The sequence below is a fragment of the Salvelinus alpinus genome, chromosome 32 (genome assembly GCF_045679555.1).
Source record: "Salvelinus alpinus chromosome 32, SLU_Salpinus.1, whole genome shotgun sequence".
In the NCBI taxonomy this organism is placed as follows: domain Eukaryota; kingdom Metazoa; phylum Chordata; class Actinopteri; order Salmoniformes; family Salmonidae; genus Salvelinus; species Salvelinus alpinus.
Window position 1 is genome coordinate 24496440 of NC_092117.1, and position 17113 is coordinate 24513552.

General features: G+C 42.4%; 2 protein-coding genes across 2 annotated transcripts; one reads left to right on the plus strand and one right to left on the minus strand.

Moving 5' to 3' along the window:
* Positions 1–93: 93 nt before the first annotated feature.
* On the minus strand, positions 94–2783 carry LOC139562198 (ubiquitin-ribosomal protein eS31 fusion protein). The gene is made up of 6 exons (XM_071379641.1): positions 2712–2783; positions 2538–2602; positions 2022–2076; positions 1830–1915; positions 657–788; positions 94–283 (listed from the first exon to the last, which is right to left on the minus strand). Exons 2-6 carry the CDS (start codon positions 2583–2585, stop codon positions 134–136), a joined length of 471 nt encoding a protein of 156 aa, XP_071235742.1. The 5' UTR covers positions 2586–2602; positions 2712–2783; the 3' UTR covers positions 94–133.
* Positions 1911–7461, plus strand: LOC139562196 (clathrin heavy chain linker domain-containing protein 1-like). The gene is made up of 12 exons (XM_071379638.1): positions 1911–2009; positions 3024–3961; positions 4115–4302; positions 4397–4536; positions 4681–4882; positions 4992–5107; positions 5301–5400; positions 5496–5602; positions 6048–6228; positions 6414–6616; positions 6723–6902; positions 7003–7461. The coding sequence occupies exons 2-12, from the start codon at positions 3764–3766 to the stop codon at positions 7197–7199; spliced, it is 1812 nt and encodes a 603-aa protein (XP_071235739.1). The 5' UTR covers positions 1911–2009; positions 3024–3763; the 3' UTR covers positions 7200–7461.
* The last annotated feature ends 9652 nt before the right edge of the window (positions 7462–17113 follow it).

Below are 17113 nucleotides of genomic sequence, written 5' to 3' on the forward strand. Positions count from 1 at the left end.
TTTGTAGCCCTTCTAATAATAACCCTATGAAAATGGCCAAATTGGAAACCAATCTATCCATTGCAGAAAAAAAATTAGAATCAAGCCATCACAGTGATTGGTAAAAACATTTTATTTACTCGAGTCCAATAGATTACTTGTCCTCAGGCTTGTTGAAGCAGTAGGTGAGGCAGCACTTTCCACAGTAGTGCCTATCAAAGTGGCTGGCCATGAACACGCCAGCGCCACACTCATCAGCTGGGCACTCACGACGTAGACGGTGGATCTTGCCGTTTTCGTCAACCTGAGGAAACACCATGGAAGCCATAAGTACAGCAATGGAACACAAGACAGTGGTTGTGTTCATTAGGACACAACATAGCAAAGGGTTTGGACAAAAAAAAGTGCTATTTTAATGAAAGGCCTCATTGACGAGAAATTCTTTACACCACAGGAAGTCTGAATATTCATCAGCCAAAAATGTCCTTGGTTATTGGACAAGTTCGGGTAGCAGTATGTCCCTGGTTTCATTCAGCTTGAAAACAAATAAAGTAACAAATGTCTACAAAACAATAGTTGGCTCCAATCACTAGAGATATGGTAGTGGTCACAGCCAAATATAGTATATTATAATTAATTGAATCTAGCTGAAATCCACGAAAAAGTCAATGCCCTACCTTGTAGTACTTGAGAACTGCGAGTTTGACCTTCTTCCTCTTGTGCTTGTTCTTCTTGGGAGTGGTGTAGGACTTCTTCTTCCTCTTCTTGGCACCCCCACGCAGTCTCAGCACCAAGTGCAGAGTGGACTCCTGCAGGAAAAAGCAACAGTTCAGCCAAACAGACAACATATAGCTATGACTTCAGTGGTCAACACTACTTATGACAAAATAAGAAAAAAATACTTTGACTGAATGATGGTAAGGAGAAACTCCCAAATAAACAAGGATTATTCATCAGTCACAGAATTAACAAAAGCACACAAACAAAATATCAATACAATGCTGGGAAACAATTAATTATCTAACCTACAACCAATAATAACTCCTAATGGCAATAGATGTTGCATTAACATGAATCGGTATACTTTGAACGTTAACTGAATATTCAGCACACCTCTTAAATGTGATCAGATAAATGTAACAAAAAAGCATCTTAGTGGGCCTTGGGAGGTTAAAGGGGAGGCAGGTAGCCTAGTGGTTAGAACGTTGGGCCAGTAACCGAAAGGTTGCTAGATCGAATCCCTGAGTTGACATGGTAAAAATCGGTTGTTCTGCCCCTGAATAAGGAGGCCGTCATTGCCGTCATCCTAGGCCGTCATTGTAATTAAGAATTTGTTCTTCACTGACATGCCTAGTTAAATGTTTTTTTATTTTTATTAAAGAGGCAGAAAATCAGACCAAACGACACCCAGACCTGACCTATAATATAGTTAAATTAGTTAGCCGAGCTGACCTGGTCATTTCCACGTGTATACGCAGGGCCATGTTATCAAAATATTAGACTAGAACAGAGGGGGAAAAATAATTCCGCTAAGTTGCTCTTCTGGTTACTTAATACATCTATATATTTTGGCTAGGCCTTCTGAAAGTCAATAAATACACCTTAAATATGCTAAAAGCTATGTAAAGCAGTGGCCAGGTCCATTCAGGTCCACCAGCTGTACTTACACCTGATGGCTTTAGAACAGAACCCAACCAGAGTCCCAGGTCAGGTAAACATATTGAGACCTCTGAGAAACCCTGATCTAAGGGAATTGTGTGTTGGCACTTAGTTGACGTAATCTACTTCCTGCAACACCTTTACTAAAGTGTAGTATTGTCAAATGTTTAGGGAGGCTAAAATGTTCTCACCTTCTGAATGTTGTAGTCAGACAGTGTGCGTCCATCCTCCAGCTGCTTACCAGCAAAGATCAACCTCTGCTGATCAGGAGGGATACCTAGAGGGGGACCAGAGTACATGGAGTTCAGTCTTTGAGAGCCAACGTCAGTGCTCTCTTATATGCAATTCAACGGATGACAAGGATGAAAAATGTATGTAATTACCTTCTTTGTCTTGAATCTTAGCCTTGACATTTTCAATGGTATCTGAAGGCTCAACCTGGAAATAAGAGAACCTGTCAGTTTTTAAAACAGTAACGTGGCTAACAAGACTTCCCAGGATATTGATTAACGTCAAATTGTTACCAGCCAAACGTCAAGAACAAATATCACTTATCATATGGAAAGTTACATTAACAGAGGGATGTTAAATTAGTTAGCCGAGCTGACCTGGTCATTTCCACGTGTATACGCAGGGCCATGCTATCGAAATGTAGCTAGCTACTGTAACATTAGCCAGCTAACGTAGCAGTTCAGAATACATTTTTAAAAACTAAGATCAAAGGTTGGAGAGTTCCGGCTACTCCAATAAAGATTAGTGGACTTACAAATGTATAAGGCTGATTAATTACTGAAATAACGCACTCTAGAATAATATTTAAAAAATCATGTACACATGCTCCGCTAGTAGAGGCAAGAAGCCCTCCATCACAACTTGTGACACAAGCCCTAAGTACCCACCTCGAGGGTTATAGTCTTCCCCGTGAGGGTTTTGACGAAAATCTGCATCTTGGCGTTCAATCCACCTGCACATATGAACGACAGCGTTGTATTTATAACTATGTCAGCTTTAACACAGTATACAATGTCGTTATTATAGTAAATAATGGCCTAAAATAGAGAGCACGATCTTACCACAGGTCTCCTGCTAATGGCGGATCATGAGAAGAGGGCTTTCGACGCGTGCGACGGGGTTTTCGGGGCTCGTCTGCAGGGAGTAGGTGTTAAATAAGATGCCTGTTCAAAATACCTCTCTCAGTAAAGTTGATTTACATAACGCTTATTTAGTTTTTATCTGAAAATATGAAATTAGTTTTGATCGTTTTTTTGTTGTTGTCGTTGTAATAAATGATGTTTTTTATGTGACTTTAACCCATAGCTACAATGCTGACATAATGCCTTTTTACTAAAGTAGATTTTGTTGTAATACTTTGCTGCACCCCACAGATGAACTCGTTCTGCCTGTGCCAGATACTAACCACACTCCCACACACACACAGAGAGAGATGGCTGACACAAACCATTGATGAGCACTGATAAGGCAGGGGGGCGCTCTGACCTCAGGGGGGCGCTCGGACCTCAGGCGCCAGTTGCGGGTGTCTGCATCAACATCTTGTCAATAGAGGAGACAACCCAGACCAGCATGGCACTCAACGAGCACGCGCATGCATACACACACACACACACACACAAACCCCTGTTTCAGGCGGGAGTTCCACGAACAAAGAACATTACCATGAACCAATGAGACATTGATATCAGCCTGAAGGGGACGATCCTCCACTACCGACGACCAGTCAGCAGCACGAGCTGCCAGAATCTACCTACGTCATTACCTGTATAAAATGTATTGGACACTATGTATGTGGACTCCTTTTTGATAGTTCGCTAGGAACTTGACAAACGGATCCGTGCAGCACGATTTGTCAGATATCATTTACCAATAATAAAACTGTCTTACTATATACCGATCCACCCTGTCCAGCGTTTTAACTTCGTCTCATTTCTCTAGTAACTGTTACATCAACTTTTGACATCGTCGATGTTATAACTACATTACCCAACATACCCTCGAGATGTCCATAGCAACCTTCCTGTTTATCTTTTGAACATTTATCTGCAATATTTCTCCGTGTTGGAGAAATGAAACCATGCTCTAAGCAGCAATTGAAAAACATAAGAAAATCATGTTTGGGGCTGGAAACTTACATCACTCTGCAGAAGAATCTGAAAGAAGAACCTTGCCACCTATCAAATCTGCCAGTGACAAGTATTTCCTAGAATCTCTTGGTGAATACATTCAACATGAGATGGAACGTCTGATGTGTCCAGACGAGGGACCTGATGAGCAACGTTACATCATTTACAGTTCTGCATTTGATAAGGTATCAACATGAACCACCATACCCTTTCGCCTTGTTTCAGCATCATCACTCAATCATTGTTTTAGGCCTACACACGACGTGACTGATCAGAATGCCTAGGCTAACTTGTTGCGTTGTAACTATGCCTGTCTCTTGCTTGTTTGATTTTCTCAGGTAATTGAGTATGCAACTGTATACAAAACCATTCTCACTTCCATCAAGAAAGAGTATGATGAGTTCATCTGTACCATAAAGAAGAGTGAGCGTGATGCCAAGTTAGCACATGGGAAACTGAAGGCCATGGTGGCCCAGCCCACCTCCCTTATGTACTGTCAGAGAAGAGCTGTCCAGCTTCAAGAAAGGCAAGAAAATCACTTCAATTTTTCAACATGGCACAATGCGGCCCCAGAGTATAGTATATAATCCATGCCTAAACCTTGTTTTTTCCCGTTCTAGGATTGCTATCATTCAGAGAGACACTGCAGAGCTGCAGGCTGAGTTAAATAGACTACAGGAGTCAAGGAGAGACAAGAGACCCTCATTGCGTCAGAAGACCTCAGACAGCAAGACATTACGGCCCGTTGGGCAAATTCCAGGCATGGTCCTACATTGCTGAACTCATTGTGCCGTTTTGTTTTGTCTTAACATTATAATGGCTGTATGTTTACACAAGTACATATTGTCATGTGTCATGTCAATATGTCATTCATGAGTGGTGCTTACAGTATAGTTTTTTCCAGGTCTGACATTTGATGAGTCGATGAACCCAGCAGCTCTGGCAAAGCATTTGGAGTACCTTGAGCGAAAGCGAGCCGACCTGCAGATAAAGAGGAAGAGCCAGTATGTATCTGTTTCTGTCAAGAATGACCTGGACAATAAAATGCGATCCGCCCTGGACCAGAGGGATGAGCTGGCAGTGGAGAATGAGAGACTCCAACTCCGGTGAGACTGTGTCTCTCTTTGCTCAAGACTCACTGGCACAAGTGGCTATAGAATACCATTAAAGACGCCTATGTTGTTGCTAAAGTTATCGGTTCTTCTGATTTTCTAGATACAAAAAGATGAAGTTTCTGAATGACTCCCTCATGACATGGGAAAAGACAGGAAAAGAAGTCACTCTTCTGGAGTTCATAACATCAAAACTGGAGAATATATTTGATCTGAAAAGTATTTTACACTTCCACTTTAGCATACAGTGTATGTTAGTATTAGTGACACTGACAGTGAATGAAGTTCTAGTCAGGGATAATGTAGCCTAGCTGCGGCAGGTCTATAAACCTCACGAGAGCTTTTGTTTGTTTTTTAACTATGATAAGGCTCATGATACAGCAGCAATAAAGTGATATGATTTTCATTTTAGTGAGCGACACTGATTTCCTTGGCATTAGTGCAGTAGTGTTTGAAGAGGATGATCCCAGCAAGGTCAATGAATCGGAGCTCTTGGTGGATTACATTGAAAGGTACTTCAGTTCTTTTCCGAGTTCTAGTACTATGCTCTCAACCAATGCATACTGTATGTATAGATCATTCCTCTATGTGTTGTGTCTCCCTGCAGGTTCATTGACCTATTTGAGGGGGGTGAGTATGAGGCAGCTGCTTTCCATGCTGCCAAATCCCCTCATGGAGTTTTGAGAAACATGGAGACAATGGAAAGGTTCAAAGGTGGAAACTCCTTATTTTCTATCTTATACAGATGTCCTATAGTGTTGTGGTCCCTATACACACATCATGTGGGTCATTGTGGTCTCAACCATAAAGTAACACTGCATCCTGTACAGGCATACAGCACATAAATCTAATTTAATTTGTCACATGTGCCAAATACAACAGATGTAGACCATACCGTGAAATGCTTACTTACAAGCCCTTAACCAACAGTGCAGTTCAAGAAATAAGAGTCAGGAAAATATTTATAAAATTATGTAAAAATAAAAAGTAACACAGTAGAATTACATAATAATAACGAGGCTATATACAGGGGGCCTGGTACAGAGTAAATGTGCGGGGGTACAGGTTAGTTGAGGTCATTTGTACATGTAGGTAGGGGTATATAGAGTATTTAAGTCTGAACTGTTTTCAACCTATGTCATCTTTGTTTCCCCTCTAGCGGTCACAGTGTACCATGGCCAGGGGGAACTGCCCCCTCTGCTTCTCTTCTTCCAGGCACTCATGATCTCGGTGCATGCTGGGAAACAGCTGCCTGGGGAGACCCTGTCAGTGGAGGGGGTCCGGTGTGCCATGCAGCTCAACTATGTAGAGCTGGTCACACACTGGGTAACCCAGAAGAGGTCAGCCAATCAGAGTGTATAAATAATATGAGCGTTAGGGGTTATGAGTCTTTTTGTTGTAGGGTTTGAATGGTATAGCTGGGCATGGTTGTAGCAATCACGATATAAGATATATAGGTATTGTGTTTAGAGCTCTTTGTTATTGAGTCTATGTCGGGTTACAGCTTTCTCCATAACCTTCACAGGCTAACATACAGCGAGGCTCTGGGGGATGTGATCTGTGAGTATGGAGACAGGAAGCTGCGGATGGCCGACACATGCCTGGCTCTGGCCTACATCGTCTACAAGGCCTGCGGCGTGCTCAGGAAGGCCGCACTGAGCATGTGCAAGAGAGGCATGACCAGCAGTACTATGGAGTTCATCTATCAAAGCAAAGGCTTTACTGCAGGTGGGGAACACTCATTTACAGATACTATTCACACACATCCTATGTAGTAAATGTGTGAGTAACTCAGTGTGTGTGTATTGTTCTCTGTGTGTATGTTTGTGCGCAGGTGACTGTCTGTTTGTGCTGAAGGGTTGTCCCAGTCTGGCTCTTCTCCAGGCGTTGACTCAGGAGTACCAGGGCCAGCCTGCAGTGCTTTCTATGGGCTTTGCCTGCCATGCTCTGCTCAACTCTGATCTGGAGGACCTGGCACTGCAGATGGTGGAGGAAACACATTCAAGTGGGCAAGGTAGGTAGGCTATACCCACCCACCAATCAGCAGGGCAACCACACATGGTCGCGCACACACATACACAAGTTGAGTTGACTAGTAGTGCTGTGATTTTCAGGTACTTTGGAGAAGGTGATTCTGGATGATACTGGGTGTTCTGCAGAGAACTGGGGTGAGATAGCAGGTTGCTGTGGCCAGAAGAACAAGCCTTTACTGGCCCAGGAGATCCTCTCCATCCTGCTGTCTCAGTCAGGGGCCATGCGCCTCTCCCCTGGCATGGAGAGCTCCAGGCTGATGCAGCATGTGTTCATGTAGAGAGACAGCCACCAGAGGGCGCCCATGGGACAGATCTGCACCACCAATCCAAGAGGCCTCCGAACCATGGCAAGCCCATTCATAACTCACTGCGTCATACTGCTCACTGCTCACAGAGAGAAATGCAGTCATCCACACTGGTCCTCCAGATCATTAAATAATTTGAATGTGATTTCACTTTGATTAATATCACAAGTGCCAAGTTCCATCTTTATCAGAAAGCACAAAGTATTGCCATGTTATTAAATTGATATCACTTGAACATTGTCAAACGTCACTTAATAGTTGGTTTATTAGTTATTCCTCAATATAACTTACTCTTAACTAGACTCAGAATTTCAAACAGTTTAAACTTCATCTAAGATAATTATCACTACATGTTTAGATTTGGATCAATGGCATCTCCGACATCCAACATAATTCATGGTGACAAGCTCTACAGAATATTGAATTTCCCTGTAATAAATTCCCCATTTCCTGCCTCCAGAACACCACTGACTAATCCTTGGTGGTGTTAGTCATTATCCCCACAGAGATAAGACCTGATGGCCGCTCCCTGAGAGGCGTGCTATTACCTATATACACTGTATCACCAGAAATACGAGGAGGACACAATGGTAGATAGAACAGTAGCTCACTAACCTTCCACTCACACACTGGACCCATTGTCATAGACAGTGCAGGGCCAGTCTCAGTCACCCTGCCATATTAGAGTGAATGAAGCTTCCACACAGCACAAAAAACACCCACCATCAATAAACACAGCCTCCAGTTTCCTCTGTCTCTGCCTAAGAGACATGAAGCCACACTGAGCTAACTGTGTGTCTATGATTCCCACAGTTAATCAATTCCGCTCATGTCTGGGGCTGCGTTTCAGTGTATATCTGTTTGATCCGTTAATGGGTTAGTGAATGGACGTGTGTAGTTGATGGCCTTATATGTCATACTAATTTAAACTTTAAACATTTAGCATCAGTGTTGTGATTATCAATATACTGTTATTGATGCTGGTATTGCTCCAGGCACTAGAGCTGTTTAGCCCCCACAATCTGTGCTGTTAGCTCTTTGAACATCACTACTTGTAGTGTTAGCACAACGATACTAGCACTGTGTTGTCAGACGGCAGACTGGAGGCAGCTGGTATCCAAGGGAGACGGAGATAGGAAAAAAGAGGGGGTTGGCAATACGTGAGGCAAAGATGGAGAGAGAGTAAGACTGACATGCTGGTATAGCATCTCTATTACAGAAAGGAAGGAGCAGAGAGACATTGTGTAGGGGAAAAGGAGGAACAAAGTGAGAAACAGGGAGAGTGTGAAAATCAGAAAATGGTAGCGGGGGGTGAGAGATTATGCTGAATCAGCGCTTCATGGCGCCACCCCTGCTGCTGTTATTGATCTCCCGCAGTAAGAGGAGCTGGCCTGACCTGGCCTGCTGATGGCCCCACTGCATAAAACAGCTCCCCAGACACCCTACCTCCCTGCCTCCTCACCCCACAGCTCACAAAGAACCCTAGTGCCCTGCCCTGAGGCCTACCTCAGCCCTGAATCTCTGTGTCAAGGGAAAAAGGTGTTGAGTTCTGCCTCCTCACATCTCTTGTTTCCTATGCTAAAACTATTATCAACAAGAAAAAGCATTGCAATTCATCTTCCCAAAACGATGCAATCAAGAGTTGTGTTTTACAAACTGCCTATTAGTCAGGATTCAGTTTATGACAGGATGTAACAAGATGCACTTAGTGTCCTTGGATAGCACTTCTGGAAGATGTAAAAATATTGATGGTAGTTTTAGCTAGTATCATATTGTCTTGAATGGTCCTTTAAATAGGTTTTTGCCTGCACCATCCTCCCTGTCAGAACCTGTTTAACAGCTCAGGATTTTTCCTCTGTATTCCAGCCCCAGCGTGTTTCTCATCTCCCAGAGTGTGGCACAGATAAGGGCCCTCTCCTCAGTCCAGCAACGTAATGTGAACTGACAGCCGTGTCTAGCTCACACAGCCTCTGGTCTAGATAGAGCTCAGTACAGCAGACCAGCAAAAATAGAGAGCAAGGGGGGCGTTGGCCCTCATGTTTCACATCCTTTTGTCCAGACAGTGTCCACACTGGTTTGACTTACTTCTATGCCTTTGTTTGATAGAGCAATGCTAGTGGTATACATGGTTTTAAAAGGAATGTGGTCAGGACTAAATAGCTGTGTCAAGCCTTCTATTTCTGATCCGTGATTGAGCAGACTGTTGCACATTTGTACTGGGGTGGGAAGGGGAATCTTTGGATTAAACAGCGCCTGTCTCACAATTTGTATTGATGTCTCCTGGCTTGACTGTGTATATTTAGCCACTGTGGTAGTGCCCTGTCCATTTTGTTGATATTTCCATGGATTAAAGCAGTGCCACATTAGGTTTGCAATGGGGATGGAAAATAGTCCATTGATTTCCAGCATATCAGATGGGCAGAGAGAGAGTGCTTTGTTGTGCAGCTGTCTTTATTATATTGGCAGCAAATATCTCCTCTCCAGGGTTAGTTTATGTGACATACTCTGTAAACAGACTGGGGTCGACGGGGGTCGGAGAGGGGTCATTCACATAAAAGAAAAACAATGTTTGGAATAGGATCAAGAGGAAATATCTAATTTTGCCATATCACTGATGAAACTCTTGGATTGTTAAACCTGATAATCGCCAGCTCTAAAACTTTCTGTTCTCTAATCTCCCAGTGCGTTTCTCCATCTTCAATGTGTGGCTGGGTTTCTGTGTCAGAGAGAACAGAGATCTATCTGCCTTGTAATTACATTTTGGGTTTAATCTCCGGGGAATGGGAGCCAACCAGGAGGTCTGTGCTACAGAATTAAGGCTTCAAAGACGATTTTCAATGAATCATCACTCTGCTAGTCCTAGCACGCCTAAAAAAAACTAATTAGAGACATGGGGAATTTGCATATATGAATCATAATCTCCAATTAAGGGGTGAAAACAGTAGCCTTTGTTTTGTGTCCCAGAGGAGCCGGGAACATGTTACGTAAGTTTCCTCTTTCAATTAACACTGGCCTGCTCCAATCACAACAGGAACAGCATGCTTTTAGGACAGTATATCGATGCACAACCTCCTGTATACAGCCATTTTGGGCTTCCACCCTGAGAGGGGACTGCTTGTTTTCATTGGGGTTGATTAATCATGCTATAAACATCTTTAGGGTGTTGTATGTAGATTCTGTTTGGCAGAATGGGTGTTTGGCAGAATCTCCTTTCATTTTTCAAGTTGCTCACCCACTGCCTTGGTCGGTCAGTATAAAGATGCTCGTCAACACAATCTTTTAGGTTTTTAAGAATGTCTTATTCTTAAGATAACCAATTAATAATGTAGAAAATTGGATGAGGTAACCTATTCAAAACAATCAAAAAATGTGTCACAAACCATTACCCCCGACAGCCTTCACTTTCCATCAGCATTCAAATAGAAGTTTTTTTTCTCATCAAGTGATGATTCTGTCTTAACAGGCCTTATCACTTCCTCACTCTCCTGCATAAATGAACAAGGAAGTATGTGATCCGTTTGCTACATGATATCCTCCCACTGCCAACAATTTTCAAAGCTGAATGTGCATGTGAATTGTGAATCAATTACTTAGGCTGACATCATACATACCATAGATCAGGGGTTCCCAAACTTGGTCCTGACCTCCCCGGGGGCACGTTTAGTTATTTTCTCCAGCACTACAATGGTGGTTCAAATAATCAAAGCTTGATTATGAGTTGGTTATTTGAATAAGCTGTATAGTTCTAGGGCAAAAAAGTTTGGGAAACACTGCCTTAGATGACGATGTTAATGGTCTTGTCTAATGATTAAAAGTTCATGAAAAGTGCTGCTCACTGGGGGTCATACATGTGGTTATACTGGTAGTTTTACCGATATATAATCATTGGTCTGTGCTGCGTCTACCTCGTGGTGCCTCAGAGGGTTGTCAGACTGTTTACTGCATCCTATCACAGGTTTCACTTGGCAAGCAGCCTGCTCAATGCAGCAGCCAGTGTTCATGGATTATGGGTATTCTGCAGTTTGCTTGGAGAGACAGTGGAGGCCAAAAAATATTGATGAGGTAATTCAAGGCATTTACCACTGACCTTCAGTCCCTTGTTCACACACATTACAATCGTCAATTACTTCCTCTGTCATGAACATAGCATTCTGTCATATTTGCTGTCTCATGCACTCAGCCTTTATTTCACACTTCTGGAGGACTCATACCACTGCCCCTCCTTCTTTGTCGACCTCTCACAACCACACATAGACACACCTACAGGATGAGGCTTTAGAGTCTCAGTCTTATTGCTGAGAACAGAAATGGAAAACTGTCTAACATCAACTGCATGTCACGCCCTGACCTTAGAGATCCTTTTTATGTCTCTATTTGGTTTGGTCAGGGTGTGATTTGGAATGGGTAACATGTTCTATTATTTTGTATTTCTATGTTTTGGCCGGGTAGGGTTCTCAATCAGGGACAGCTGTCTATCGTTGTCTCTGATTGAGAACCATACTTATGTAGCCCTTTTTCCCACCTGTCTTTGTGGGAAGTTGACTTTGTTTATGGCACATAGCCTTTAGCTTCACGGTTTGTTTTGTAGGCGTCATTTTTAATTAAAAAGAAAGTGTACGCTGACCACGCTACACCTTGGTCAAGTTCTTTCAACGGCCGTGACACTGCAACAGAAAACTGGGTCAAATTCATCACTCTATCAAATAAGAAAATCTATTTGAGTGAAATGTTCTTCAAGCAAAGGCCTCCTCTTACTGTGTTTGCTTTGAATCATATAATCGTTCCAAATATTGACCAACGCTAAATAAAATGAAATGTCAAAGAGACACACAGAGCATTCTTACTCATCAGATGCCATTGAAGAAGCTATGATAAGTGAACATTCCAGACATTTCTGACCGAAAACCAGCGTGTCTGTGTTATCAGAGCTATTGTGAGAGTTGGACAGGTTGAGTTAATTCTGGTTCTTCACCAAGGAGTCCAACAATCTGGTGAATCCAGTTCTCCCTCCTGTAGGGAAGCCATGTGATAAGAAATCGAGCTTCTGTAATTAGGCCTCTTATGTGGGCCACTTCTGCAGACTCATCAATAAAACAACATGCTAGTGTTGCTAAACCGCTCCAGCTGGAGCAGAAACAGACCATAACATCATCTGTGCCATGATCCTCTACCAAAACAGACCAAAACAGTGAAAGTGAAAGCACAGTGCCCTTCTTTAATCTACTCAAACACTAGTGTCATGAGTATACGTACATTATGTATTATATTGAGCTGGTGTCCAATATTCTTTTATATCAGCTTGTGTTCCTTATATGTTCATATTTATTCACCCTGAGCTGTTTAAATGCCATATTATTTCCTTTCTATGTGTTTTATTTCTGTAATCTTCATGGTCAGGCTCCGAGATGGCTATCTCTATGTATCAGGGAGGTATGACTAAGCTGTGTGAGTCTGCTGATGACTGATGACTTCACCTCTAAAGCCACTCCAGGCCATAGTTTATAACAATGTTGTAAAATACTGTAACAAAGATATTCAGAGGAGATGGAGTCACACCGGATAAAGGTCTTTTGCAACCACCAACACATGTCCAACAAGCTGAGTGGTTACCAGGCAACATTACTAAGCAGAACAACTGCCATCCTCCCACTTTTCTATTCACATTCCTTGAATGCAGCTATGGATTAAACAAACCTTTTACTTGTAAATACATCTCTCATTTTCAATGAAAGTTTGACACCCTAGTCCTGCCTATGCCAGAGTTTGTCGGACGGAAGAAGATGCCACATGCCTGTCCCATTTAAAACAAAGGCTCAAGTCTAGCCATGCCAATGGTGCTGACACCCCACTCTCACACCTGTTCTATTGAGGATTAGCCCCTAATGCTGCTATGCCAGAGCAATGCCCCTCTTCAGCCTCCATGCCTGCCCTACCATGACTCTGCACATTACCATTCAGGTAAAGGGTCATATCACAGGCCAGGGTCGTATTCAAGGTCATAAGGCCCATATGAGTAATTGTTTATATTTGCCCTGCCTTGAGGCATGATTACATATTCCACGTAGATTCCAACTGTGTTCCCTTCAAAGGAACTGCACACAAACCTCTATAGTTCTACTCATTATGCCCATATCTACAGTTGAAGTCGGAAGTTTACATACACTTAGGTTGGAGTCATTAAAACTAGTTTTTCAACCACTCCATAAATTTCTTGTTAACAAACTATAGTTTTGGCAAGTCAGTTAGGACATCTACTTTGTGCATGACACAAGTAATTTTTCCAACAATTGTTTCCAGACAGATTATTTCACTTATAATTCACTGTATCACAATTCCAGTGGTTGAGAAGTTTACATGCACTAAGTTGGAAAATTCCAGAAAATGATGTCATGGCTTTAGAAGCTTCTGATAAGCTAATTGACCTAATTTGAGTCAATTGAAGGTGTACCTGTGGATGTATTTCAAGGCCTACCTTCAAACTCAGTGCCTCTTTGATTGACATCATGGGAAAATCAAAAGAAATCAGCCAAGACCTGTTGTAGACCTCCATAAGTCTGGTTCATCATTGGGAGCAATTTCCAAACGGCAGAAGGTATCACGTTCATCTGTACAAACAATGGTACGCAAGTATAAACACCATGGGACCACGTAGCCGTCATACCGCTCAGGAAGGAGATGTGTTCTGTCTCCTAGAGATGAACGTACTTCGGTGCGAAAAGTACAAATCAATCCCAGAACAGAAAAGGACCGTGTGAAGATGCTGGAGGAAACAGGTACAAAAGTATCTATATACACAGTAAAACGAGTCCTATATCGACATAACCTGAAAAGCCGCTCAGCAAGGAAGAAGCCACTGCTCCAAAACCGCCATAAAAAATCCAGACTACGGTTTGCAACTGCACATTGGGACAAAGATCGTACTTTTTAGAGAAATGTCCTCTGGTCTAATGAAACAAAAATAGAACTGTTTGGCCATAATGCCCATTGTTATGTTTGGAGGAAAAAGGGGGAGGCTTGCAAGCCAAAGAACACCATCCCAACCGTGAAGCACGGGGGTGGCTGCATCATGTTGTGGGGGTGCTTTGCTGCAGGAGGGACCGGTACAATTCACAAAACAGATGGCATCATGAGGTAGGAAAATTAGGTGGATATATTGAAGCAACATCTCAAGACATCAGTCAGGAAGTTAAAGCTTGGTCACAAATGGGTCTTCCAAATGGACAATGACCCCAAGCATACTTCCAAAGTTGTGGCAAAATAGCTTAAGGACAACAAAGTCAAGGTATTAGAGTGGCCATCACAAAGCCCTGACTTCAATCCTATAGAAAATGTGTGGGCAGAACTGAAAAAGCATGTGCGAGCAAGGAGGCCTACAAACCTGACTCAGTTACACCAGCTCTGTCAGGAAGAATGGCCCAAAATTCACCCAACTCGTGGGAAGCTTGTGGAAGGCTACCCGTAACGTTTGACCCAAGTTAAACAATTTCAAGGCAATGCTACCAAATACGAATTGAGTGTTTGTAAACTTCTGACCCGCTGGGAATGTGATGAAAGAAATAAAAGCTGAAATAAATAATTCTCTCTACTATTATTCTGACATTTCACATTCTTAAAATGAAGTGGCGATCCTAACTGACCTTAGACGGGGAATTTTTACTCTGATTAAATGTCAGGAATTGTGAAAAACTGAGTTTAAATGTATTTGGCTAAGGTGTATGTAAACTTCTGACTTCAACTGTATATGTCACGCCCTGACCTTAGAGAGCCGTTTTATTTCTCTATTTGGTTAGGTCAGGGTGTGATTTGGGGTGGACATTCTATGTTGTCTATTTCTTTGTTTTTGGCCGAGTATGGTTCCCAATCAGAGGCAGCTGTCTATCGTTGTCTCTGATTGGGAATCATACTTAATCATGACCATAATCATGACCATATAATAATAATAATAATCATGACCATATCCCCCGTGCATCCCGCAAAGGCGGTGTTGCTAACATTTACGATAGCAAATTTCAATTTACAAAAAAAAAAATGACGTTTTCGTCTTTTGAGCTTCTAGTCATGAAATCTATGCAGCCTACTCAATCACTTTTTATAGCTACTGTTTACAGGCCTCCTGGGCCATATACAGCGTTCCTCACTGAGTTCCCTGAATTCCTATCGGACCTTGTAGTCATAGCAGATAATATTCTAATTTTTGGTGATTTTAATATTCATATGGAAAAGTCCACAGACCCACTCCAAAAGGCTTTTGGAGCCATCATCGACTCAGTGGGTTTTGTCCAACATGTCTCTGGACCTACTCACTGCCACAGTCATACTCTGGACCTAGTCTTGACCCATGGAATAAATGTTGTGGATCTTAATGTTTTTCCTCATAATCCTGGACTATCGGACCACCATTTTATTACGTTTGCAATCGCAACAAATAATCTGCTCAGACCCCAACCAAGGAGCATCAAAAGTCGTGCTATAAATTCTCAGACAACACAAAGATTCCTTGATGCCCTTCCAGACTCCTTCTGCCTACACAAGGACGTCAGAGGACAAAAATCAGTTAACCACCTAACTGAGGAACTCAATTTAACCTTGCGCAATACCCTAGATGCAGTTGCACCCCTAAAAACATTTGTCATAAGAAACTAGCTCCCTGGTATACAGAAAATACCCGAGCTCTGAAGCAAGCTTCCAGAAAATTGGAACGGAAATGGCGCCACACCAAACTGGAAGTCTTCCGACTAGCTTGGAAAGACAGTACCGTGCAGTATCGAAGAGCCCTCACTGCTGCTCGATCATCCTACTTTTCCAACTTAATTGAGGAAAATAAGAACAATCCAACATTTATTTTTGATACTGTTGTAAAGCTAACTAAAAAGCAGCATTCCCCAAGTGAGGATGGCTTTCACTTTAGCAGTAATAAATTCATGAACTTCTTTTAGGAAAAGATCATGATCATTAGAAAGCAAATTACGGACTCCTCTTTAAATCTGCGTATTCCTCCAAAGCTTAGCTGTCCTGAGTCTGCACAACTCTGCCAGGATCTAGGATCAAGAGAGACACTTAAGTGTTTTAGTACTATATCTCTTGACACAATGATGAAAATAATCATGGCCTCTAAACCTTCAAGCTGCATACTGGATCCTATTCCAACTAAACTACTGAAAGAGCTGCTTCATGTGCTTGGCCCTCCTATGTTGAACATAATAAACGTCTCTCTATCCACCGGATGTGTACCAAACTCACTAAAAGTGGCAGTAATAAAGCCTCTCTTGAAAAAGCCAAACCTTGACCCAGAAAATATAAAAAACTATCGGCCTATATCGAATCTTCCATTACTCTCAAAAAAATTTGAAAAAGCTGTTGCGCAGCAACTCACTGCCTTCCTGAAGACAAACAATGTATACGAAATGCTTCAGTCTGGTTTTAGACCCCATCATAGCACTGAGACTGCACTTGTGAAGGTGGTAAATGACCTTTTAATGGCGTCAGACCGAGGCTCTGCATCTGTCCTCGTGCTACTAGACCTTAGTGCTGCCTTTGATACCATCGATCACCACATTCTTTTGGGGAGACTGGAAACCCAAATTGGTCTACACGGACAAGTTCTGGCCTGGTTTAGATCTTATCTTTTGGAAAGATATCAGTTTGTCTCTGTGAATGGTTTGTCCTCTGACAAATCAACTGTACATTTCGGTGTTCCTCAAGGTTCTGTTTTAGGACCACTATTGTTCTCACTATATATTTTACCTCTTGGGGATGTCATTCGAAAACATAATGTTAATTTTCACTGCTATGCGGATGACACACAGCTGTACATTTCAATGAAACATGGTGAAGCCCCAAAATTGCCCTCGCTAGAAGCCTGTGTTTCAGACATAAGGAAGTGGATG

Excerpts from the sequence above, each read along its gene's own strand:
- LOC139562198 (XM_071379641.1), bottom strand. The coding sequence starts at position 2,585 with ATGCAGATTTTCGTCAAAACCCTCACGGGGAAGACTATAACCCTCGAG. Across the intron at positions 1,916-2,021 it reads TAAGATTCAAGACAAAGAAG|GTATCCCTCCTGATCAGCAG; the intron begins GTAATTACATAC and ends GTCCCCCTCTAG. Across the intron at positions 789-1,829 it reads CTGACTACAACATTCAGAAG|GAGTCCACTCTGCACTTGGT; the intron begins GTGAGAACATTT and ends TTTTTCCTGCAG.
- LOC139562196 (XM_071379638.1), top strand. The coding sequence starts at position 3,764 with ATGTTTGGGGCTGGAAACTTACATCACTCTGCAGAAGAATCTGAAAGA. Across the intron at positions 4,883-4,991 it reads AATGAGAGACTCCAACTCCG|ATACAAAAAGATGAAGTTTC; the intron begins GTGAGACTGTGT and ends CTGATTTTCTAG. Across the intron at positions 5,401-5,495 it reads TTGGTGGATTACATTGAAAG|GTTCATTGACCTATTTGAGG; the intron begins GTACTTCAGTTC and ends GTCTCCCTGCAG.